Source organism: Drepanopeziza brunnea (genome assembly GCF_022702325.1).
Source record: "Drepanopeziza brunnea f. sp. 'multigermtubi' strain 214-2 chromosome Unknown ctg7, whole genome shotgun sequence".
In the NCBI taxonomy this organism is placed as follows: Eukaryota; Fungi; Ascomycota; class Leotiomycetes; order Helotiales; family Drepanopezizaceae; genus Drepanopeziza; species Drepanopeziza brunnea.
Genome location: NW_027094070.1, coordinates 2600893 through 2627386, shown reverse-complemented (window position 1 = coordinate 2627386; position 26494 = coordinate 2600893). Strand labels below are relative to the sequence as shown.

Genomic DNA, 26494 nt, shown 5'->3' with positions numbered 1-26494 from the left:
ATCCGTCTGGTCAGTCATCATGCCTGCCTGGCATGCTTCTTTTGCTCGCGGTTCTACCTTATCCTCTGACTCCTCCAAGCGTACTATAGCTAGCCATTGCTCTGTTCTGCACTGCTCTCCTCTCCTCTCCTCTCCTCTCCTCTCCTCTCCTCTCCTCTCCTCTCCTCTCCTCTCCTCTCCTCTTCTTTCCCTTCCTAAGCCCAGTCAGTCAATAATTACCCACCTGATCCTCCCTTTCTCTACCGTCTAATCAAACAAGACTCCTTTATTCGTGCTCGTATCCAAACACCGCTGCTGCACCGTCACCAACCGCGAACCGCATCGCCAAATCAACCTCGTCCCTCGTCCCCCGCCGTATTACATTTGAGCCAGCACCTGGCTACGTCAGGTCAGGTCAGGTCAGTGCCTCGATTCAACTTTTCACCTTTTATCTTTGCTCGCCTGCTCGCGATTGCCGCCGGGGATCTGCCTGGCCCAGGCCCAGAGCGCAGTCAGTTAGCATAAGGGTACTGACACTGGCTGCGACACAACGCCCCCGGTGTCACTTCAGCAGGGAGTCGCGGCTTTCGTTGTTTTAGAATTCATTCCACGCAAGAACCATGAACCAGCCATGCGCAATCATCATAAATGCAAGCGCGGCAGAAACAATCATATGGAAAGGGGTGTTACGTATTTGTACATGGATACGAACCGCCCGGAAGAGACGGGAAATCACTATCATCTCTCTAACTATGGATGGGATCAATACAGGACATAATCGCGGGGTAGTTAACGTTATACTTCACATCTGCAGCCCATTAACACCATCCGTCAACTCGTCTACCTGCCCATACCGGCTCACACCATCCTTATACGTAGTTGCCCTCTCCGGAAGACCAGGCAGCGCACCCTTGGACCAATATCCTCCTTCCCGGAAAAGCATATCCTCGCCGTCCTGAGGCTTGAACGTGGTGCCCGGGGCGTCGTGGTAACGGTTGTGGGGGGAGGTGACGTCCCCGAGTCCGGCGCCAGCATACACCGGCTGCTCGCGGCCAATGGCATCCTTATAGACGGGCGGATGGTGCCAAACGTACTCCGTGCGGGGAATCCCTTCCGCCGTCACATACTCTTTCTTGCTGGTGAGGATGGGCTCGGTGGACATGTTGACTGTTCGTAACTTGGCGGCCTTCGAACTCGCCGGGGGTCGGCCGGGCTCGCCGCGAGCAAGGCCCAGGACTGGACTGTCGGCTGCTTCGTCTGCAACGAGGGCAACGTAGTTGGGCGGCTGCGTGGCAGCCAGAGAGGCGCCCCGGGGCCGGGAGGGCGGGGCCTTCTTGGACAGCGACCAGGTATCGTTCATGGCATTTGTGACTTTATGTTTGTATACTTCCGGCTCGGGAATCTCGAGCAGAGTCTTTCCATCTGCACTTACGATGTAATGTTTGGTGGGCAGGAATTGGGTATCGAGGACGGGGAGAATGCGATGGCGGACTTCGTGCGTATGGATCTCGCGGTAGATGCGTTCCTCTCGGATGCTTTTCTGAACGGGAGTGATATGCTCGTGGGTGACAGCTAGGAGCGCGCGTTAGCACAGGCGAGACGCCTGGGAGGTTGTATAGAAGAGGACATGAATGTCGTACCCGGCATCATTGTTTCAGTGACATCCAGGTCGACCGTATTGGTCAAGTCTACCACGCCGTCGAGGTCGACCGGGGTGCTCGAGTTCGCAATGACCATTCCCTGTCGCTTGTTGGCTTTGGTAGCTGTGGAAGAGCGTAGACGCGAGCGCACAGCAGAGTGTACATGCTCCATCGAACGCTGGGATAACGGACGTCTGCAGATGCTGGGGGAGGTGAAATAGCTTACAGATCCAGTCTTTGACTTGGTGTGCCCATGGCCGCTGGTGGTAGTGGCAGTGGTGGTCGCGGCGGTGTCTTCTGGACTCGTCGTCGCCTTGCCATTGACCTCGGGCGCGGAGGGCGTCGCGGGGGGGAGTGGTTGAGGAGGAGGATCTTGGGCTTTGGCAGCCGGGCCCGGGGCCGGGGCCGGGGCCGGGGTTGGGGTTGGGGTAGGTGCAGATGTAGATGCAGGTACCGGTGCAGGTGCAGGTGCATCGGCGCTCGGGACGGCTGGAGCCGCAGGCGGGGGCTCCTTGGCCATGCGATCCCGGTGTCGAGCCTTAGAGGACAACGACTTGGACCTGATGAGCCGGCGAATCGACTCACGCATGATGAGATGGTTGTTGACGTCGTCGTCGTCGGCGGCGGCGGCGGCGGCGGCGGCGTGGTCGTCGACGACGAGGTCGGTCGTGTGGGGATGGGAGAGGGCACGGGGGAGTGGAAGGCGGGGAGAAAGGGGAAGTACAGGTCGAAGTGCCAATGGAAGTGGAGGCGAAAGTGGAGGGGAAAGTGGAGGTACACGTGGAAATGATGATGCGGATGACGCATAACGAGTGGGTTTACCCCTGCTAGCACCCTGTTGATGGTGGTGGTGGCGGGGTCGGAGAGCCATCATGTCGTCACTCGGGCCCTCGCGACCCGGTGGATGGGATTCCAAGCCCAGGCCCAGGCCCAGACCAAGTCCGGGTCCGATTCCGAGCCCTAATCCCGACGAGGCACGGTCCTTGGGTGGGGCCGAGAGCGTTGGGACTTTCCGCGGATGATGGAGCTGTCGTGCTGGTCGTACTGGTGGTGGTGGAGAGCTGCCACCCAGACGAAGGGGAGCCGTCTCAGATCCGGATCCGTCGAGGTTCCGGCTCCGGCTCCGGCTCCGGCTCCGGTTCTGGTTCTGGTTCTGGTTCTGGTTCTGGTTCTGGTTCTGGTTCTGGTTCTGGTTCTGGTTCTGGTCTGCTCCTCCATCGCGTGTCCTCTGATGAGAATGCTCTCGAGAAGGCCGATGCCTCCGCGTAGTAGAGGAATGTGCTTCCAGGACATCCAGATAAGACTGGTGGGTGGTGTGCGAGCCATGTCGGTCGTGCCGTGTCGTGCCATCCGTGATGCCCTTCTCCAGCTTGTATGCTTGCACCGCATTTTCAATGGCCATTGCAGTCGGGAGGGGAGGCACCGGAGGGGGCTCTTCGGAGGGCGCGCGGAACAAGCCGGGTCTGCTGGCCCGTTTGCTGCTTCTGCTGCTGCAGTTTTTGTTCTTGTTTGTGCCTTTGCTGTCGCTGCGGCGCCTGAGAAGACTCGACGGTGACCCTGTCGCGGACTCCAAGCGTGCCCTGCCCATTCCGCCCGTCCAACTCATCCTTTTCGCCCTCTTCTCTCCGTCGACGGCGGTAGGACCATCATTGTGCGTTGTCGTTCGCGGTCCCTCACTTCGGATCTCTGGTCGGGGGGTGGGGACGACCACGATGGATTGCCGGGGGTATCTTCGCGAGTCTCTTCGAGCCCGGGTTTTCTGGATGTCGTCGAGCACGTTGGGACCATTGCCGGCCACCGGAAAGGATCCGCGGACGGGCGGATCTAATGCGACGGCCGAGTCGTAGGCGTGGCCCTGGACCCGGCTGTTGTTGGTGGGTGGTGGTGGTGACGATGCAGATGTTGATGTTGAGGTTGATGTACCGGTAGTACCGGTAGTCGACTTGCTCGAAAAGAGACCCCTGAGGAAAGATGCCATGGCGGGGGTTAGGGATGTGGGTTCCCTTGCCAGTAGAGTGGAGTGGAGTGGGGAGGGTTAAGTTGAGATCCGCACAGGGGAGAGCCCGAGAGCGAGAGCTGGGGATGTCAAACTACTCTGTACACGATAGCAACAATAATAACGACAGCAACAACAACAACAATAATAATAATCCACATCAAGGACACAAGCGACCATTTCGACAGCAACAATCTCATCAGCCATTATAATCACATCCGCAGTTAAATTGAGTGGCTGTCTCTGCCTGAGCCCACGGCCATTTGTGGGCGGTCTGTGATGGCATTATTGATCGCATGAGGCCGTGCCGCCGCCTACCGGATGCTCTGACCTGGTGGCTTGCTTGCCTCGCAGGATCGGAGAGAGGAATCTCGATAGAAATTCAGAAATTCATGGGCTCCGCAGCTGGGTGAATATCTTTTTGATCTTCGATCAAGAATCTCTATGATCACGGGGGGATTTACCCATTCACTCGCGCGTCCTGTCCGACCTATGTATGCTCTATTTCTCGATTCGATTCTATCTCGATCAGCTCAATACCAGAATCTACCGACCGACCGACCGACCGACCGACCGACCGACCGACCTGTGATGGTGTGGCTGGGAACACGGTTGGCGATTCGTCCCCACTGATCGTCGTCGGTCTAGGCACATCCCGCCGTCCCCAGACCTAGTCAAGCTAGTCCAGCTAGTCCGTCCACCTAGTCATCATCGTCAACCTACCGTAGTCTGGCCTCCCGCGGCCTCTCTACTCAGACTGAACTGACGCACCGCATCCGGTGTCGTGGAAAAGTCTCTCGTCCCTCTCGTCCCTCTCGTCCCTCTCGTCCACCTCTGCGTGCTCTGAAAGCTCCCCGAGACGGATTGAAATCCCTACAATCGTCATCATCCACGATTGCTACCCGCTGATCTGATCCGATCCGACCGATCAAGCCATCATTCACATCGCACCTCATTCTCGGCGGGCGGCTGTGGCGTCTATCCGGGAGCGGTGTCGTCTCTCGGCGCGGGCTTTGTCTCATGATTGTATACCGCCAGCCAAAAGGTGAGACACGTTTGTTTTTTGTTTACTTTGCGCATCATGTACGGTAGTGACGGTTCTGCTCAATTTAGGCGAGCTCATGCTGCTGCTGCTGCCCAATGCACATCGATGTCATCGGGACAGCCACGAGTCGTCTCGTGGAGAGATGATGTTTGGGTAAGCGGGTTCGATGGTGAAGTGGAGTGGGATCATTCCATGGCCGGCCTGGCGCCCCTGGCTGGCCACTTCTGCTGTCAAAACAAGGAATGTAGGCTCGGGCGGTTACCCCATGATTCTCCCCGCCACTTGCCTTATGCCGTTTCCAGCCCGAGACGCCAGGAACGAAGGAGCGAACGAACGAAACCGCATACCAAGCACATGCCAGCAGCCGGCCGGGAAAGATCCTGCTGTGTTCTCTGCTTTTCTCTGTTTGAACCTTCTTCTTTCTCCTTCCTCTCTCTCGATGACGAAAGACGACCGACGTAATGATCAAAGCTAAGCTAAGCTAAGCTACGCTGAGCTTAGCTAGCTAGCTAGCTTCAGTTGCTATATTATGTCGAGAGATGTCACTTGTTTTCTACATCTTCATCACCATCCTTCTCCTCCTCAGCTCTGTTTGCTGCTTTATACTCAATCTTGCTTAAACTTCAACCTCCAACCCAAGCTTCAACCTCCAACCAAAACTTCAATCTTCAACCTCCCCGAACCTACCACTCACATATACCCCCATCTACCAACATGGAGAAGGCAAAGGCTGCAGTCGGGAGCTTCCTGTCAAAGGATGGCAAGCATGACACCACCGTCCACGAGGTGAGTTTGCCTTTCATCTTCTCCGTTAGACCCTTCATCGTTGACGCAGACGCCGTGATAGACTGTCAACGCGGCCGTGACTCAGGAGCATGTAACCCGCACGCAACACGAGGAAGTCCAAAAGGCTGTCGACCGTGAGGTGCACCAGGACCATCACCACACCTCCGTCCAGCCTATCCTGGACAAGCAAGTTCTCCCCGAGCAACACACCCACCAGATGGCCGGTGTCGAGCACCGCAGCTTCAAGCATGGCAATGACGATCACGTCAAGGAGCGCCTCGCGGCCGAGCAAGCCCAGTTCAGAGATACCCGAACCGTCGGCGAGACGCAGCACAGCTCTTCTGCCAACGCCACCGTGGCGGGCGAGCACGTCCACCACCACGTCCATGAAGTAAGACTTCCCCATGTTGCCTCAACTTAGCCTATCCCTACGTCAAGATCTTTTCTAACACCCGTTTCTAGACCATTCAACCCGTGATCCAGAAGGAGACTATCCAACCCTCTGTGGTCCACACCACCATCCCCGTCCACGAGGTCCACCAGAACGAGGCCAAGCATCACACAGCCACTGCTCTTCCCGCGGTCACCATGGACGAGTTCCGAAGCCAGGGCGGATCTCTTTCTGGCCGTGAGGAGCGCACCGATGCATTCGGAGGTGAGCCTCGCTCGGTGGGAGGTACCCTCGGTGGTGCTGGTGCTCATGGTACTACTTCCTTGACCGAGCCCGAGGGAGGAGTCTCTTCCTCCACGCACGGGTCTCGCCATCATAACACTAGTTCAGCTTCCACCGGGATGACCGATTCTGAGGGAGGAGTCTCTTCCTCCACGCACGGGTCTCGCCATCACAACACTGGTTCGGCTGCCACCGGGACTACCGTTGGCGCTGCCAAGGAGAAGCCGAGCTTGATGGACAAGATAAATCCCATGAAGGATGCGGATGGAGATGGAAAGGCCGGTTTCATGAAGTAGATGGGCGACCTCGGTTAAGGTTCCCCCTCATGTTGACGACAGCGATGTACATAGAGATGCTGTAATGGCTCGTGCTTTTCCTATTAGAAATTCATAATTATCCTTCACCTTTGGTTTTATCCTCATCTTTTTGCTCTTAACTGTAAAAGAAACTTCGGTTGGTTAAAGTGTTGATCTAGCAACATGACGTCTTCCTTGGACACAACTTACTCGCAGCGAGTCTTTGCTGCCATCTCTGGATTCAACTTCCGGAGGGCATCGATGCGACGACCTTATACGTCTTCCGTTTATTCTCTGAATCGTCTCGTGTCGATACGAGAGAGAGCACGCGTGCGGTCTCCACGTGCGGGTGACGTTGCACATAAAGGTATGCGTGCACACTAGGTATTCTCTGCCTAGACACGACGGCATCCATATATCGGTGACAGCATCGTTTATGATCGAAGCAATAGTCAGAACATTTCGCGGTCATTCATTCATGAGGGCAGCAGCTTTCTAGCAAGCAATTCTCATTCAGCATTACGGAGTACGGAGGGTAGTCTTCTTCTTCCCCTTCCTACCCTTCCCTGTACCTCCCTTCCCTCTAGTAACTGCGCCCGACAATTGGGAAAAGAAAAATTCCCACGTGGTGTAGGCACCCACACCCTCCTCGCTCCCAGGGTAGCTCGCTAGCTTACCGCTACTCCGTAGGAGATTGCTCTGCTTTGCTCTCCCCCTTTGCATGCATGCATAGGTAGGTAGGTAGGTGGGTAGGCGTGTAGGCATCTTCGCCAGCCTAGCTCAGCCTAGCATGGCACTCTTTGGTAGAGGTATCTATCTATCTGTTTATGTTACTGGCAGGGTAGGGCAGGGCAGGGCAGGGTAGGGCAGCTTGGCTGAGCTGAGCTGGGCTGAGTTCTTTGTTGTTTAAAGAAAGAAGAAGAAGATGAAGAAGAAGAAGAAGAAGATGATGATGATAATGATAATGATGATGATAATAATGATGATGATGATGATGATGATGATGACGTCGTAATGTGATGATAAATGATGATAGATATGAAATGTTTTAGTGATTGGGCGTCCGCGACCGATAAGAATGATAATATAATAAAAGGGTGGTAATGTTATTTTTTTTTCCTTTCGCTAGATGTAGTGCTTACCAGCACTAAGATCAAGAGGAGATTCTATAGATTAAATAAAGCTTGGTATATTCTATCTAAGAAGCTCGTTAAGATTTATGTATATGTACTTGGAAGCTCTAGTGTGCTAAGAGCGCTATTAAGCGAGGTCATATAATATATTATATATAGCTTAAGTGAAACCATGCTTATTCCGCATAATATACCCTTTAAGTTAGCAAAGTAGCTGCTAAGCTATAAGCAAATAAAAAAGAAAAAAAAAATGAGTGACTAAGCTTTTTAAACTCGATATAAATAAAAGAGATTGTCATCGCAATCCAAAACAAATAAATAGCGGTTGTTATTATTGATTAAGTGTTAATTAAGAATGCAATTCTTTTTTAAATCGGTCTTATTACGTAACGGAGATCTTTAACGCCGTTTTTATTGCGTTGCTATATAAGTAAAAGCGCGTCTTTTTTTATTATAATAAATACTTAACTTTTATTTATCTATATAATGCCTTTTAAGCAAGTAACTTAATTTAATAAAATCGTTAAGCGCGGCCGAGGCCGTTTAAAAGTAAGTGCTTTTAATAGATTAATATTTCTATGCTAATTATTAAAAGAATCCTTTATCTGCTTTAATTATTACTGCTGCTATAGCTACGGCGGCTGCTATACTTCGCACTTTTATCTTCGAACCTTCGCCTTTTCTTTTAAACCTTTTTACTAAGCGCTTGCTTATGCTAACGATCGTTAAGGCTTTAAAATGCATTAAATGCATTAATAATAAGATTATATCGAAGTTTAATAAAGATTGTTATAATTGCGATACGAGCGCTATTCGCTATCTCCGATATATTAAAAGTAGCTATAGCAATTGCACCGCTGCTTTTGCCGCTGCTAATACCGCTTTCGAAAACTTCGTAAGCGTTAAAAACAATAGTACTATATAAAGAGTTCGCCGAAATCTTCGAAATGCTATGCGATAATAGCTCGCTTTAGATGCTGCCTTTTTAAAAAGTATTGCTAACAGTCTAAGCGGTTTAGCAAATAAAAATAAAGGTTTTAAAAGTAATCTCGATAGCCTTGCAGGTTTTGCTTTTGCTTTTAAGACTTTTAATTTAAATATAGCCTTTATTAGATTAAATAGTCTTGTAATAGCGAACCGTAGTCCGGTGATACGAAGCGCTTCGAGCATATTACTTTTTCGTAAGTCAAGCTTTTTGATTTTCGAAATAAACTAATTTAAATAGCTTTTTTTAATCAAAACTTCTTTTCGGACTTTATGCAAAAGCTTTAATCTGCTGCTATAGCAGCTCTTGCGCTTGCGCTAGCCGCTTTTATTGCTCTCGTCGCTTTCGCAGCTCTCGTCGCTTTCGTCGCACTTATTATCGTCGCTTTTTTTGCGCTAATTATTGCGCTTGCCGCTCTCGCAGCGGCGCCCGCTATTGCTATAACTTTTGCGAAGCGCCGAGCTAAAGTAAAAAGATTGCTAAGAGCTTTAATTAATCTTTTATTATAAAAAGCGAAAAGTAAAAGCATATAAAATAAAGTAAAATAATAATTAAGATTGCTAAATAAATGTTTTTTTTTAAATTACGTGCAAATGAAAAAAAAAAAAAATGTAATAAGTAAATAGCATATACGTGCTATTAAAGCTTTTCGACGGACGCGCGAGCGTCTTATAAATTTAAAAGCTTAATAAAGCTTTTAAATTTTTATCGAATTAAGTTTTTAATAAGATTATTAGCGTGCATCTTGTTAATAAAAAGATATTAAACTTAAAAGCTCTTTTTGAAGTGCTTTTAGCGCAATTATATATTATAAATATCGACGTAGCGAAGCTTAATAAAGATACGCTCCTTTTTATTAGTTATAAGCTTAATTATTTATTAATTATTATAATAGATTATTTAAAGCGCCGCGAATCGAAAGTGCAGCTCTTTAAAAAATCGTTAAAGCGCTATAATCTCTTTTACCGTAAGAGCTATGCTAAAAAGCTTCGCTTTAATAAATGATATAATAATTATATTTTGCTTTAAAGCTTTTTAAAAGATCGCACTTTCGAATAAAAACATAATATACTTTTAAAAAAATCGCTTTATCTTTTCGTCATCGGCGTAAGAAGCGTTAAAGGCTATTATTAGCTCCGACTTGCTAAATTAATTATATTAAATACTTTTAAAGCGCGAGCTAAATAAATATCGCAAATATTAATTTATAATTCGAAGATGCTCCGCGCTTGAATTAGTATTAAAATGAAAGAGTTAAGAAGCTATAAAAGCTATATTTAAGCGTAGCATAATCGCTATATATAGCACGGATTCAACTTTTTCTTAATACTTTTTCACTTGCTTTCGCGAAGCTATCCTTTTATTCTTAATTAAATTATAAAATAATAATAGAGTTGCTAAGCAGCGTCCGTCCGTAAGTTCGAATTTCTTAGCTATTTTTTTAATATAAGCGTCGTATATAAGCGTTAGCGTTTTTCGCTAACGGTCGCGGACGACTTTTATATTAAAAAACTATTTAATATCTTTTATCGCTTCGATCTTATACGCTTTATTAAGACCGTTAATAATCTCTTACGCTTTAAAAAAGTTAAAGTGATAATATATAACTTGAATATCGTTTATATAAAACGCTATAAAGATCGTTTTATTTAGATTCGTAAAAATATACGGTTCTTTATTAAGTAGCGTAAGCTTTAATTTATCGAGTATGCTTATAAAATCGAAATATTATAAAGCTAGCGAATCTTTAAGTTTATATAAAGCTTTATCGACTTTTACAAGCATACCTTTTTGCTTAAAACCGTTAAAAAGATAATACGTAATTAAAACGCTATTTATATGTCTTAAGGCGTTAATAAAAGCGTTAACGACGTCGAACTGTTTTATTTTTAAATTAAATTTTACTGCTATAGCTATTATAATTTTAAAAGATCTAGCTATTAGCGTAGCAGCGTAAATTAAATAAATAATAGATTCGTTTTAAAGGTTATCTTTAATAATAATTTTCGATTTAAACTTTACGATCTTTTCGGACGAGCTAGTCTTATATATAAATACTTATTTAAAAAGTATAAGTTTTAATTTAGCTTCGCTCTCGAAAATCATTCTTTAGTAATTCTTTTTTTTTAGATTATTTAGCTTTATAAAAGCTTCGTTTATAAACTCTTTGCTATATAAATGCCGTTATAGCTTTTTCTAATAAGTAAAAAGTTTTAAATGTTTTCGTTCTTACGAGTTAAGCTATTTTAATAATAGCTTAAACGAAGTAGCAGCTATTATAATAGCGTATAATGTTTTGTAATCTTTGTTATCTTCGCGCACGGGTTCGTTATTAGCTTAGAAAGTCGATATAAAATTTAAAACGCGCGAATAGCAGTTCGAATCGACGCGAGAATTATTTAAAAAAAGCTTATTAATACTTGCGTATATTTTCGCGCGTTTTTTAATGCGGCTATTAATAAGTGAGTGCTTTTTATTAAAGTCGAAATCTTATCTAAAGTGTTTATAATTTAATTTCTTATTATTAATGCTCGCTTTAAAAAGATCTAAAAGTTCCTTTTTGATTATTCGGTTTAAATCTCCGCCGATTATTAACGTAAAAGCTCTCGTTAATCGGCTTATAGCTTAGCTTTCCGAGCCTCGGCTTTAAATAACAATTTAAAAGTATGATTTGCGCGCTCTTTTATTAAAGCCAAGTTTTTATTCGTTTACGATACTTTTCTTTGCTTTTAGCAGTCTTAAGGCACCTTCGCTTTTGCTTTTAGCTAAAAAACTAGCGAAACGTTTAGCAATATAATTCGAATCGTTAAAGTCTAATAAATCGTTTCGTAAAGCAATTGCTTTTAATAAAGACGTATTTATCGAGTCTTTAATTAAAATTAAAGCTTTTAACGTTTATATATCGCTCGGATTAAATAAAGTCGTATTCTTTAAGCTTTGATTAGATCTCTTTAGCTTAACCTTTATAAGGTTTAACGGCTGCTTACCTTTTATATCAGCTGCATTCGTCTCTTTTAAGCGATCTTTTGCAACTTTTTTTATATTAAGCAAAGCGTCCTTTATTTAATTAAAGTCCTTAATATCTTTTAATTTAATAACGATGCTTTTAATCTCGCTAATCGATTAGCCGACCGATTTTTCTTTGTTTTTAAGATAAAATCGAGTTTTATCGAACGTTACGTTATATATAATAGTCATTTTATCAAGCATAAAAATATAAACCTTATATATATTAAAAGCTATATATTTAACCAAGTAGCTTATATATCCTTTCGATTTAACTTTAAAAGCTTTTTTATTACGAAAAGCTTCTTGGTTTTTAATTATTAAGTACGCACGAGCGCTATACGCAACCAAACCGCTATAATCTGGTTTTAAATCGATATCGATCCGTATAAAGATCGCCGGATCGTATTATTTAAAATATTACTTAAACTAAAGCTATAGCACTTTGTTGTGCGGAATAGGCATGGTTTCACCCAAGCTATATATGATATGTCATATGACCTCGCTTAATAGCGCCTTTGGCATACTAGAGCTCTTAGGTATATGTATATAGATCTTAACGAGCTTTTTAAATAGAATATACCAAGCTTTATTCAATTTATAAAATCTTTTTTTGATTTTAATATTAGTAAGCATTATAATTAAAAGCTATATTCGCACTCACGAGCTATTTAATTAGTCTTTAACAACTTTCGAATTAATCGAAAGCGGATTTTGCAAGTCATTTTAACGCTATTTTGCTATAACTTTCATTTTGCAATCTGTCCTTTTTCAATTATATTTATTCCTTATAACTAATACCTATTACTCTTAAGAACTTTAACTAATTTTCAAAAGCTCTAGTTATAAAGTCAATTATTATAATAATAAACGATAAAGTAAAAGAGGTTTTCTTAATTAATAAAACGAACTTTATAAGTCGTAACGACTTTTTAAAATGGATTACGAATTACAAATACTTTATTAAGCGCTTTAGCATAAAACAATACGCATTTCTTTATATTAACGTAAAAGAATTTGCTTTTTTTATCGAGCAGATTAAATTAAAAACGAAGTTTGCTATAAAGATAATAACGGAGCTTAATAACGAATAGTTTTAAGAATAAGACCGCTAACGAAAGGCTTAAAAAGAATTGCATTTAAAAGCTTTTGCAAACGATTTTAATAGACTTTTAAAACTAAAAAACGTTAAATTCGAAAACGTTCGAAAAGCGTATAACGATAATATAAAAAAATACAACTTCGCTATAAATAATTAAAAGGTTTTAAATAATAAAAGCAATCAAATTATAAACTGAATCAAAAAGACGGTTAAGAGCTTTATTCTCGAGAAAGCGATTTTAACGGCTTTAAAAAAAGATAATACTTTTATTTAATTCTTAATAAAAAAGCTTTAAGAAATATGCCGTCTATTTGATTCGAGCTTTAAGCTATCGATAGCACGAAATTATAATAAATCCTTATAAGCAGTTAAGCAAAAGAGCGTCTTTTTAGCGGTATAAATTAAAAAACATTAAGCTATTTATAAGTTAACGAAAATAAACAACTTTTATGAAACGACGAATATACTTGTAATAAAAGCATTTTTAAAAGCTATTAGCGAAAAATAATTATTAATTTAAGCGTCGTTAAAGCTCGCAAAAGTTATTCGAAACGACGAGCTATTATTGCTTTAAAAGCGCACCTTTTATAATTACTTTAATTAATACAAAAGCTAAATCGAAAAGAAGACTAGCAATCCGAACTTTAATCTTTTTAACGTATTCGCTACTTTCGAAGATTAAACTACTCGTAGTATTTTCGAAAGTGATAAAGCTAACGATATTGCTTTTAAGCAGTCCGGTAAACGCTTCGATAGCTTTAAAAGACTTGCTAAAGGTTTTAAGTGCTTATGCTTTAAAAAGAAAAACTATTATTAAAACGCAATCAAATGCAAGATCTTTCGCTATTGCTTTAACGATCTTAACGAAAGTGGATTCGCAAAGCCGAATCGAAATAATATCGTCGCTATAAAGAAAAGGCTTTAAAAGCTTAAGTTTAAAGCGCTTCGAAAAGAGATTACGAAAGAAGGTTAAGTATAAATTTAAATCGATAAGATCGTTTTAAAAAGCAAAGAAAATCAATCGAATAATAGCGATAAATTAAAATACTTTAAAAAAGTATTAATAGCTATTATCGATCTCGAGCTTTTTAGCACGCTCGATAATCTTGCTTTTAACGGTTTTTATAGCACGGCTAATAATAAGCATTAGCTATTTAATAGCACTTTTTTCGATAATTACGGCGCTACTTATTTTATTAACGATAAGAATTTTTTAAAGCTAAAGTTAATTTAACGCTTTCGCTTAATCGACTTTATCGAAGCTAAAACGAATAATCTTTTAATCGTCGAGCGAAGTATTAAAGTCTTTAAAAAAGCTTTAAACGAATTAAATAAAGCTAAAACGAAAGATTTAAAATTAAAAAACGTCGCTATTATTAAAAGGTTTAATATCAATATCATTTCAAAAGCTTTTTTAAGCAAGGCTAGCGTATAATACTTTAAATATAACGCAACTTTCCGTTACGAGAAAGTTAAGAAAAGCGTTGTATTAAAAAAGTTAAAAAGGAAATTCAACTTTACGTTTTTTAAATATAAGCTATTTAATTATTCTTTACTTTAATTGATTCGTAGCTTTCTTTGCTTAATAATGTTCTTTATAATTTAAAAGCGCTTGTAAATACGCTATAAATTTTAAAAAAGCAATGTCTTTCGAGCTTTAAGAAAAGATTTATTGATATTTTAGCATTTATAAACAAGTTATTTAAGTAAAAAAGCGCTCGAAGCGCTAGCTTATAACGCTAAAAAAATAAGACTTAAAAGAATTATTAAAGTTAAATATAAAGCATATATTATTACGCACGCTTAATAAATCATATTTCGCCGCACGTTAAATAATAAAGCAGCTAAGCTATTTTATAAAATCGCTTAAAATCTATTTGACTTCTTTAACGGTTTTAACGAAAGCAAATAGTTATTAATAATTAAAAATAAATATAATAAAAAGCTATTCGGCTTTATATTAAAAGACAAGTTATAATTAACTGTTATAAAGGTGCTAAAAGAATTTAAAATATAAACGAAACGCAAATACGGTCTTTTAATAGCTATTATGCGTTATAATAACGATTCTTCGATAATCGCAATTAACGTAATCGGCTTTATCGAATATTAAAGATAAGCGAAGAAGGTTAAAATCGAATTAAAGCTCTTATTATCTTTTAATTACGAACTTAATAAAGGAGCTAAAAGGGCTAAAAAAGAAGTGATAAAACGGTCTATCAAAATAAAAATAAAAGCAAGGCTTTTAAAAAAGCTTTGGCTTAAGATTATATTAGCCGCTATTTACTTTTATAATATAACACCGAAAGCGAAGAGCTTTATAAAAAGTCCGAATAAAATATTATAATTTTAGTTTAAGCAATATTTTAAGTGGTACGATCTAACGATCTTTATACGAATCGACACCGATTTAAGATTAGATTATAGCGGTTTGATTGCGTATAGCGCTCGTGCGTACTTAATAATTAAAGACCGAAAAGCTTTTCGCAATAAAAGAGCTTTTAAGATTATATCGAAAAGATATATAAGCTACTTAATTAGATATATAGCTTTTAATATATATAAAATTTATATTTTTATACTTTATAAAGTGATTGTTATACGCAACGTAACGTTTGATAAAACTTAATTTTATTTTAAAAACGAAAAAAAATCGATCGGCTAATCGATTAACGAGATTAAAAGCATCGTTATTAAATTAAAAAATATTAAAGACTTTAGTCAAATAAAAGACGCTTTATTTAATATAAAAAACGTTGTAAAGGATCGCTTAAAAGAGACGAATGCAATTAATATAAAAAGTAATTAACCGTTAAACTTTATAAAAGTTGATTTAAAAAAATCTAATTAAAGCTTAAAAAATGCGATCTTATTTAATTCGAGCGATGCATAAACGTTAAAAGCTTTAACTTTAATTAAAGACTTTATAAATACGTTTATATTAAAAGCAATTGCTTTACGAGACGATCTAATAAATCTTAACGATTCGAACTATACCGTTAAACGTTTCGCTAGCTCTTTAATTAAAAGCAAAGGCGAAGGTGCTTTAAAACTGCTAAAAGCAAAGAAGAGCATCGTAGATAAGCAAAAACCTAGCTTTAATAAAAGAGCGCGCAAATTATACTTTTAAGTTATTATTTAAAGCCGAGGCCCGGAAAGCTAAGCTATAAGCCGACCAATAAGAGCTTTTACGTTAATAACCGGCGGAGATTTAAACCGAATAATTAAAGAAAAGCTTTTAGACCTTTTTAAAGCGAGCATTAATATTAAGAAATTAGATTATAAATACTTTAAATAAAATTCCGACTTTAATAAAAAGCACTTACTTATTAATAGCCGCATTAAAAAACGCGCGAAGATATACGCAAGTATTAATAAGCTTCTTTTAAATAATTTTCGCGCTAATTCGAACCGCTATTCGCGCGTTTTAGATTTTATATTAACTTTTTAAGCTAATAACGAACTCGTGCGCGAAGATAGCAAAGATTACGAAATATTATACGTTATTATAATAGCTGCTACTTCGTTTAAGCTATTATTAAAACAACTTAACTCGTAAGAACGAAAACATTTAAAACTTTTTACTTATTAAAAAGAATTATAACGATACTTATATAGCAAAGAATTTAAAGACGAAGCTTTTATAAAGCTAAATAATCTAGAAAAAAGGAATTATTAAAAAGTGATTCCCGAGAGCGAAGCTAAATTAAAACTTATACTTTTTAAATAAGTGTTTATATATAAGACTAGCTCGTCCGAAGAGATCGTAAAGTTTAGATCGAAGATTATTATTAAAAGTAACTTTTAAAACGAATCTATTATTTATTTAATTTACGCGGCTACGCTAGCAGCTAGATCTTTTAAGATTATAATAGCTATAGCAGCCGAATTTGATTTAAAAGTAAAACAATTCGATGTCGTTAACGCTTTTATTAACGCTATAAAATATACGAACAGCGTCTTAATTACGTATTATCTCTTTAACGGTTTTAAGCAAAAAAGTATGCTCGTAAAAGTCGATAAAGCTTTATATAGATTTAAAGACTCGCTAGCTTTATAATATTTCGACTTTATAAGTACACTCGACAAATTGAAGCTTATATTACTCGATAAAGAACCGTGTATTTTTACGAATTTAAATAAGACGGTCTTTATAGCGTTTTACGTAAACGATATTTAAATTATATATTATTACTTTAATTTTTCTATTGCATAAAAGATTATTAACAGTTTTAATAAAGCGTATAAGATCGAAGCGATAAAAGATATTAAATAGTTTTTTAATATGAAAGTCGCTCGAGATCGTTAGCGAAGAACGCTAACGCTTATATACGACGCTTATATTAAAAAAATAGCTAAGAAATTCGAACTTATAAACGGACGCTGCTTAGCGACTTTATTACCGTTTTATAATTTAATTAAGAATAAAAAAATAGCTTCGCGAAAGCAAGTGAAAAAGTATTAAAAGAAGATTAAATTCGTATTATATATAGCGATCATGCTACGCTTAAATATAGCTTTTGCAGCCTTTTAACTCTTTTATTTTAATATTAATTTAAGCGTAAAGCATTTCCGAGTTATAAATTAATATTTGCGATACTTATTTAGCTCGCGCTTTAAAGGTATTTAATACAGCTAGTTTAGCAAGTCGGAGTTAATAATAGCTTTTAACGCTTTTTACGCCGATAACGAAGAGACAAAGCGATCTTTTTAAGAATATATTATATTTTTATTCGAAGGTGCGATCTTTTAAAAAGCTTTAAAGCAAGATACAGTTACTATATTATCTATTAAAGCGAAGCTTTTTAGCATGGCCCTTATAATAAAAAAGATCATGGCGCTTTAACGATTTTTTAAAAAGCTGCACCTTCGATTTGCGGCGCCTTAGGTAATCTATTATAATAATTAATAAACAATCAAGCTTATAACTAGTAAAAAGAAGCGTATTTCTATTAAGCTTCGCTACGTCGATATTTATAATATATAGCTGCGCTAAGAACACTTTAAAAAGAGCTTTCAAGTTCAATATCTCCTTACTAAAAAAATGCACGCTAATAGTCTTATTAAGAATTTAACTCGATAGAAGTTTAAAAGCTTTATTAAGCTTTTAAATTTATAAGACGCTCGCGCGTTAATCGAAAAGCTTTAATAATACGTATATGCTATTCATTTATTATATTTTTTTTTTTTTTTTATTTATACGTAATTCAAAAGAAAACATCCATTTAGCAATCTTAACCGTTATTTTATTTTATCTTATACGCTTTTACTCTTCGCCTTTTATAATAAAAGATCGATTAAAGCTTTTAATAATCTTTTTATTTTAGCTCGGCGCTTTATAAGAATTATAGCAACGGCGGGCGCCGCCGCGAGAACGGCAAGCGCAATAATTAGCGCAAAAGGAGCGACGACAATAAGTGCGACGAAAGCGACGAGAGCAACGAAAGCGACGAAAGCAATAAAGGCGGCTAGCGCAAGCGCAAAGGCTGCTATAGCAGCAAATTAAAGCCTTTGCATAAAGTCCGAAAAGAAGTTTTAATTAAAAAAAGCTGCTTTAATTAAATCTTTTCGTAAATCAAAAAGCTTGACTTACGAAAAAGTGATATGCTCGAAGCGCTCCGCGTTATTAAACTACGGTTCGCTGCTATAAAACCATTCAATTTAATAAAAGCTATATTTAAATTAAAAATCTTAAAAGCAAAAGTAAAACTTGCAAGGCTATCGAAACTACTTTTAAAACTTTTACTTTTATTCGCTAAACCGCTTAAACTACTAGCAGCACCTTTTAAAAAGGCAGCATTTAAAGCGAGCTATTATCGCATAGCATTTCGAAAACCCCGGCGAACTTTTTGTATAATACTATTATTCTTAGCGCTTACGAAGTTATCGAAAGCGGTATTAGCAACGGTAAAAGCAGCGGTGCAATTGCTATAGCTACTCTTAATATATTAAAGATAGCGAATGACGCTCGTATCGCAATTATAGCAATCTTTATTAGACTTCGATATGATTTTATTATTAATACACTTAATGCATTTTAAAGCTTTAACGGTCGTTAATATAAGCAAACGCTTAATAAAAGGATCTAAAAAAGAGGGCGAAGCTTTAAAGATAAAAGTGCGTAATATAATCGCCGCAGCCGCCGCAATTGCAGCAATAGCAATAGCTAAAGCAGAAAAAGGATTCTTTTAATAATTAGCATAGATATATTAATCTATTAAAAGCACTTACTTTTAAACGGCCTCGGCCGCGCTTAACGATTCTATTAAATTAAGTTACTTGCTTAAAAGGCATTATATAGATAGATAAAAGTTAAGTGTTTATTATAATAGAAAAAAACGCGCTCTTACTTATATAGCAACGCGATAAAAACGGCGCTAAGGACTTCCGCTACGTAATAAGACCGATTTAAAAAGGAATTGCATTCTTAACTAACACTTAATCAATAATAATAACCGCTATTTATTTGTTTAAATTGCGATGATAATCTCTTTTATTTACATCGAGTTTAAAGAGCTTAATTACTTATTTTTTTTCTTTTTTATTTGCTTGCAGCTCAGCAGCTACGCTGCTAACCTGGAAAGTATATTATACGGAATAAGCATAGTTCTACCCAAGCTATATATGACATGTTATGTGACCTCGCTTAATAGCGCCCTTGGCATACTAAAGCTCTTAGGTATATATACATAGATCTTGACGAGCTTCTTAAATAAAATATACCAAGCTTCATTCAATCCACAGAATCTCTTCCTGATCTTAGTGCTAGTAAGCACTACACACTTCATTCGGATTCTTTATAAAGCTCTTCGCTTTCGATATTATATTATAAAAGTAAATAGCGGCTAATATAATCTTAAGCCAAAGCTTTTTTAAAAGCCTTGCTTTTATTTTTATTTTGATAGACCGTTTTATCACTTCTTTTTTAGCCCTTTTAGCTCCTTTATTAAGTTCGTAATTAAAAGATAATAAAAGCTTTAACTCGATCTTAACCTTTTTCGCTTATTTTTAATATTCGATAAAACTGATAACGTTAATTGCGATTATCGAAGAATCGTTATTATAGCGCATAATAATTATTAAAAGACTATATTTGCGTTTCGTTTATGCTTCAAATTCCTTTAGCACTTTCATGACCGTCAATTGAAATTTGTCTTTTAATATAAAGCCGAATAGCTTTCTATTATATTTATCTTTAATTATTAACAATCATTTGCTTTCGTCGAAACCGTTAAAGAAATCGAATAGATCCTAAGCGATCTTATAAAATAGCTTAGCTGCTTTATTATTTAACAAGCGGCGAAATATAACTTATTAAGCGTGCGTAATAATATATGCCTTATATTTAACTTTAATAATTCTTTTAAGTCTTATTGTCGGTATATCCATATCGACCTTAGCTAGTAGTAGTAGTAGTTAAGGAGCTTACCCGTGAACCAAGGTTCACGGGCCACTTAGCATGCTTCGCTTAGCATATTAGCAGTCAAGGGACCTCCAACTTAACAAGTAAACCTATTAGCTAGCTAATATACGTAATTCCTTTTAATCATTGTAAACACCTTGCCTGATAGGGTACCTGCCATGGCTACTAAGGCCACACTAGACGGACCTATCTTTTATAAGAAGGTATACATCTTTTAGCTAGAACAATCAACGAGCTTTTCACTTATCTTTTTTAGCACTTCTTTTGTAAGACTATAAGGTCTAGCCTTAAAGCTAAGCTTTTATACGGCATATCTTTTAAGTGCTTTTATATTAGTGACTTACGCAAGGATTTAAACTTTTAGTTTTTATTTTTATATAGCTTATTATAATCGCTTGATTCGCAATCAAGTTGATTTTCGTTTATTATTCAGCTCTCTTTATACTTTACAATTACAATTTTAAAATAATTAAAATTTCATTCCCGATAAGTTCGGATACCGAAACGCTGAAATAGCTGAAGTGCAATATTTCGGTCTTTCAGCAAAAACTCTTTTTTATTATCAATAAGAAAAAATTTTCATTTATTAATAAAAATACCTTTTTATACTTTAGCTTTTATTTTAAATTAAAGCAATTGATATAGTCCGGAGTTATTAGCGAAGCTAATTAATTGATTTTTAGGTTTTTTATAGTTTTAATTTTAATTATTAGTTTACTTTTGCAAAAGGTTTATTCTTTTTAATCTCGGATCGAAAATACTTTGCGAAAATCGCTTATTTAGCTCGTGAACTCGGTTTACGAGTTAAAATTAAATAATTTAAAAACCTTTTATTAATCCGATTATTTTTAATATATATATATATCTGATCCTTAAAATACCGAAAACCTTTTTAAGATTTCTAATATCGAAGTCGGCGCAAAGTCACTTTTTTTTTCGTTAAAATCTTTTAAATTTATTAAATCTTTTAGTCGTATTCTTATAAGCTTCGAATTATTTTTATTTTACTTCGACTTTTAATCGGAACTTTTATTTCTATCGGAAACACTTGCTTTAGAAATGCTTTTTAAAATCAATACCGGTCTTAAAATTTATATTACTTTTCTTTTTTTTACTTTTCTTGCTTTTTTATTAAGCTTTGCGCTAATTGTAGTGCTTACCAGCACTAAAATCAGGAGGAGATTCTGTGGATTGAATGAAGCTTGATATATTCTATTTAAAAAGCTCGTCAAGATTTATGTACATGTACTTAAAAGCTTTAATATGCCAAGGGCGCTATTAAGCGAGGTCATATGACATGTCATATGTAGCTTAAGTGAAACCATGCCTATTCCGCATAACATATCCCTTAAGTCAATAGCGTAGCTGCTAAGCTATAAGCAAATAGAAAAGGAAAAAAAAAAAAAAATAATTAAGCTTTTTAAACTCGATATAAATAAAAAAGATTGTTATCGCAATCTAAATAAACAAATAGCGGTTGTTATTATTGATTAAGTGTCAATTAAAAATGCAATTCCTTTTTAAGTCGGTCTTATTACGTAGCGGAAGTCTTTAGCGCCGTCTTTATCGCGTTGCTATATAAATAAAAGCGCGTTCTTTTTTATTATAATAAACACTTAACCTTTATTTATTTATATAATGCCTTTTAAGCAAGTAACTCAATTTAATAAAATCGTTAAGCGCAGCTAAAGCCGTTTAAAAGTAAATGCTTTTAATAGATTAATATATTTATATTAACTATTAAAAGAATCTCTTCTTTGCTTTAGCTATTGCTATTGCTGTAGCTGCGGCGGCTACGGCGGCTATATTACGCACTTTTACCTTCGAAGCTTCGCTCTTTCTTTTAGACCTTTTTATTAAACGCTTGCTTATACTAACGACCGTCAAGGCTTTAAAGTGTATCAAGTGCATTAATAATAAAATCATATCGAAGTCTAATAAAGACTGCTACAATTGCGATACGAGCGTTATTCGCTATTTCCGGTATGCTAAAGGTAGCTATAGCAATTGCACCGCTGCTTTTGCCGCTGTTAATACCGCTTTCGATAATTTTATAAGCGCTAAAAACAATAGTGTTATATAAAAAGTTCGCCGAGGTTTTCAAAATGCTATGCGATAATAGCTCGCTTTAAATGCTGCTCTTTTAAAAGATGCTATTAATAGTTCGAGCGGTTTAGCGAATAGAAGTAAAAGTTTTAAAAGTAATCCCGATGGCCTTGCAAGTTTTGCTTTTGCTTTTAAGACCTTTAATTTGAATATAGCTTTTATTAGATTGAATAGTTTTATAGCAGCAAACCGTGGTCCGATAACGCGGAGCGCTTCGAGCATATTACCTTTTCGTAAGTTAAGCTTTTTGACTTTCGAAATAATTTAATTTAAATAGCTCTTTTTAATTAAAACTTCTTTTCGAACTTTATGCAAAGGCTCTAATCTGCTGCTATAGCAGCTCTTGCGCTTGCGCTAGCCGCCCTTATTGCTTCCGTCGCTCCCGCAGCTTTCGTCGCACTTATTGTCGTCGCTCCTTTTGCGCTAATCGTTGCGCTAGCCGCTTTTACGGCGGCGCCCGCCGTTGCTATAACTTTTGCAAAGCGCCGGGCTAAAGTAAAAAGATTGCTAAGAGCTTTAATAGATCTTTTATTATAAAAAGCGAAAGGTAAAAGCGTATAAGATAAAATAAAATAATAATTAAGATTGCTAAATAGATGTTTTCTTTTAAATTACGTACAAATAAAAAAAAAAAAATGAAATGTAATAAATAAATAGCATATGCGTGCTATTAAAGCTTCTCGACTAACGCGCGAGCGTCTTATAAATTTAAAAGCTTGATAAAGCTTTTAAACTTTTATCGAATTAGATTTTTAATAAGATTATTAGCGTGCATCTTTTTAATAAAAAGATATTAAACTTAAAAACTTTTCTTAAAATGCTTTTAGCGCAGCTATATATTATAAATATCGACGTAGCGAAGCTTAATAAAAATACGCTCCTTTTTACTAGCTATAAGCTTGATTGTTTATTGATTATTATAATAAATTACTTAAGGCGCCGCAAAACGAAAGTGCAGCTTTTTAAAAAACCGTTAAAGCGCTATAATCTCTTTTACTATAAGGGCCATGCTAAGAAGCTCCGCTTTAATAAATAATATAATGATTGTATTTTGCTTTAAAGCTTTTTAAAAAATCGTACTTTCGAATAAAAATATAATATACTTTTAAAAAGATCGCTTTATCTTTTCGTTATCGGCGTAAAAAGCGTCAAAGGCTATTATCAGCTTTGATTTGCTAAACTGGCTGTATTAAATACCTTTAAAGCGCGAGCTAAATAAATATCGCAAATACTAGTTTATAGCTCGAAAGTGCTTCGCGCTTAAATTAATATTAAAATAAAAAAGTTAAAAAGTTGCAAAAGCTACATTTAAGCGTAATATAATCGCTATATATAATACGGATCTAACCTTCTTTTAGTATTCTTTTATTTGCTTTCGCGAAGCTATCCTTTTATTTTTAATTAAGTTATAAAACGGTAATAAAATTGCTAAGCAGCGTCCGTTCGTAAGTTCGAATTTCTTAACTATTTTTTCAATATAAGCGTCGTGCATAAGCGTTAGCGTTCTTCGCTAACGGTCTCGAGCGACTTTTATATTAAAAAACTATTTAATATCTTTTATCGCTTCGATTTCGTACGCTTTATTAAGACCGTCAATAATCTCTTGCGCTTTAAAAAGATTAAAGTAATAATATATAACTTAAATATCGTTTACGTAAAACGCTATAAAAACCGTTTTGTTTAGATTCGTAAAAATACACGGTTTTTTATCGAATAGCGTAAGCTTTAATTTATCGAGTATGCTTATAAAGTCGAAATATTATAAAGCTAGCGAGTCTTTAAGTTTATATAAAGCTTTATCGACTTTTACGAGTATACTTTTTTATTTAAAACCGTTAAAAAGATAATACGTAATTAAAACGCTATCCGTGTATTTTATAGCGTTAATAAAAGCGTTAACGATATCGAACTGCTTTACTTTTAAATCAAATTCGATTGCTATAGCTATTATTATTTTAAACGATCTAGCTGCTAGCGTAGCAGCGTAAGTTAAATAGATAATAGATTCGTCTTAAAGGTCGCTTTTAATTATAATCTTCGATTTAAACTTTACGATCTTCTTAAACGAGCTAATCTTATATATAAATACTTATTTAAAAAGTATAAGTTTTAATTTAGCTTCGCTTTCGAGAATTACTTTTTAGCAATTCTTTTTTTCTAGATTATTTAGCTTTATAAAAGCTCCGTCCTTAAACTTTTTACTATATAAATATCGTTATAGCTCTTTTTAATAAGTAAAAAGTTTTAAATGTTTCCGTTTTTACGAGTTAAGCTGTTTTAATAATAGCTTAAACGAAATAGCAACTGCTATAATAGCGTGTAATATCTCGTAATCTTTATTATCTTTGCGCACGGGATCGCTATTAGCTTAAAAAGTCGATATAAAATTTAAGACGCGCGAATAACGGTTCGAATCGGCGAAAAAGTTGTTTAAAAAAAGCTTATTAACACTTGCGTATATTTTCGCGCGTTTTTTAATACGGCTACTAATAAGTAAAAGCTCTTTATTAAAGTCGGAATTTTATTTAAAATATTTATAATTTAATTTCTTATTATTTATGCTCGCTTTAAAAAAGTTTAAAAGCTCTTTTTTAATTATTCGGTTTGAATCTCCGCCGATTATTAACGTAAAAGCTTTCGTTAATCGGCTTATAACTTAGCTTTCCGAGCTCCGGCTTTAAATAATAACTTAAAAGTATGATTTGCGCGCTCTTTTATTAAAGCTAAGTTTTTGCTCGTTTACGATGCTTTTCTTTGCTTTTAATAATCTTAAAGCACCTTCGCCTTTGCTTTTAATTAAAAAGCTAGCGAGACGGTTAGCGGTATAGTTCGAATCGTTAAAGTTTATTAAATCGTTTCGTAAAGCAATTGCTTTTAATATAAACGTATTTATAAGATTTTTAATTAAAGTTAAAGCTTTTAACGTTTATGTATCGCTCGAATTAAATAAAGTCGCATTCTTTAAGCTTTAATTAAATCTTTTTAAATCAACTTTTATAAAGTCTAACGGCTAATCACTTTTTATATCAGCTGCATTCGTTTTTTTTAAGCGATCCTTTGCAACGTTTTTTATATTAAATAAAGCGTCTTTTATTTAATTAAAGTCTTTAATATCTTTTAATTTAATAACGATGCTTTTAATCTCGTTAATCGATTAGCCGACCGATTTTTTTTCGTTTTTAAAATAAAATTAAGTCTTATCGAACGTTACGTTGCGTATAATAATCACTTTATAAAGCATAAGAATATAAACTTTATATATATTAAAAGCTATATATTTAATTAAGTAGCTTATATATTTTTTCGGTTTAATTTTAAAAGCTCTTTTATTACGAAGAGCTTTTCGGTCTTTAATTATTAAATACGCACGAGCGTTATACGCAACTAAACCGTTATAATTTAATCTTAAATCGATATCGATCCGTATAAAAATCGCCGGATCGTACTATTTAAAATATTATTTAAATTAAAGCTATAGCACTTTATTCGGACTTTTTATAAAGCTCTTCGCTTTCGATATTATATTATAAAAGTAAATAGCGGCTAATATAATCTTAAGCTAAAGCTTCTTCAAAAGCTTTGCTTTTATTTTTATTTTAATAAACCGTTCTATCACTTCTCTTTTAGCCCTTTTAGCTCTTTTATTAAGTTCGTAATTAAAAGATAATAAAAGCTTTAATTCGATTTTAACTTCTTTCGCTTATTTTTAATATTCGGTAAAGCCGATTACGTTAATTGCGATTATTAAAGAATCGTTATTATAGCGCATAATAGCTATTAAAAGATCGTATTTGCGTTTCGTTTATGCTTTAAATTCTTTTAGCACCTTTATAACCGTTAATTATAACTTGTCTTTTAATATAAAGCCGAATAGCTTTTTATTATATTTATTTTTAATTATTAATAACTATTTGCTTTCGTTAAAACCGTTAAAAAAGTCGAATAGATTTTAAGCGATCTTATAAAATAGCTTAGCTGCTTTATTATTTAACGTGCGGCGAAATATAACTTGTTAAGCGTGCGTAATAGCATATGTTTTATATTTAACTTTAATAATTTTTTTAAGTCTCACTTTTTTAGCGTTATAAATTAGCGCTTCGAGCGCTTTTTTACTTAAATAATTTATTCGTAAATATTAAAGTATTAATAAATCCTCTTTTAAAGATCGAAAGACATTGCTCTTTTAGAATTTATAACGTATTTGCAAGCGCTTTTAAATTATAAAAAACATTATTAAGTAAAAAGAGCTACGAATCAATTAAAATAAAAAATAATTAAATAGCTTATATTTAAAAAACGTAAAGTTAAACTTCTTTTTTAACTT

The 26494-nt window shown here is 36.6% G+C and overlaps 2 protein-coding genes across 2 annotated transcripts; one reads left to right on the top strand and one right to left on the bottom strand.

Moving 5' to 3' along the window:
• Positions 1-781: 781 nt before the first annotated feature.
• Positions 782-3597, bottom strand: L3040_005077 (uncharacterized protein; the record flags this gene model as incomplete). The annotated part of the gene is made up of 3 exons (XM_066156445.1): positions 782-1551; positions 1620-1719; positions 1846-3597. The coding sequence occupies 3 exons, from the start codon at positions 3595-3597 to the stop codon at positions 782-784; spliced, it is 2622 nt and encodes an 873-aa protein (XP_066011848.1).
• A 1777-nt stretch (positions 3598-5374) lies between these two features.
• Positions 5375-6415, top strand: L3040_005076 (uncharacterized protein; the record flags this gene model as incomplete). Its single annotated transcript, XM_066156444.1, has 4 exons — positions 5375-5446; positions 5508-5837; positions 5909-6149; positions 6228-6415. The coding sequence occupies 4 exons, from the start codon at positions 5375-5377 to the stop codon at positions 6413-6415; spliced, it is 831 nt and encodes a 276-aa protein (XP_066011847.1).
• Positions 6416-26494: the final 20079 nt, after the last annotated feature.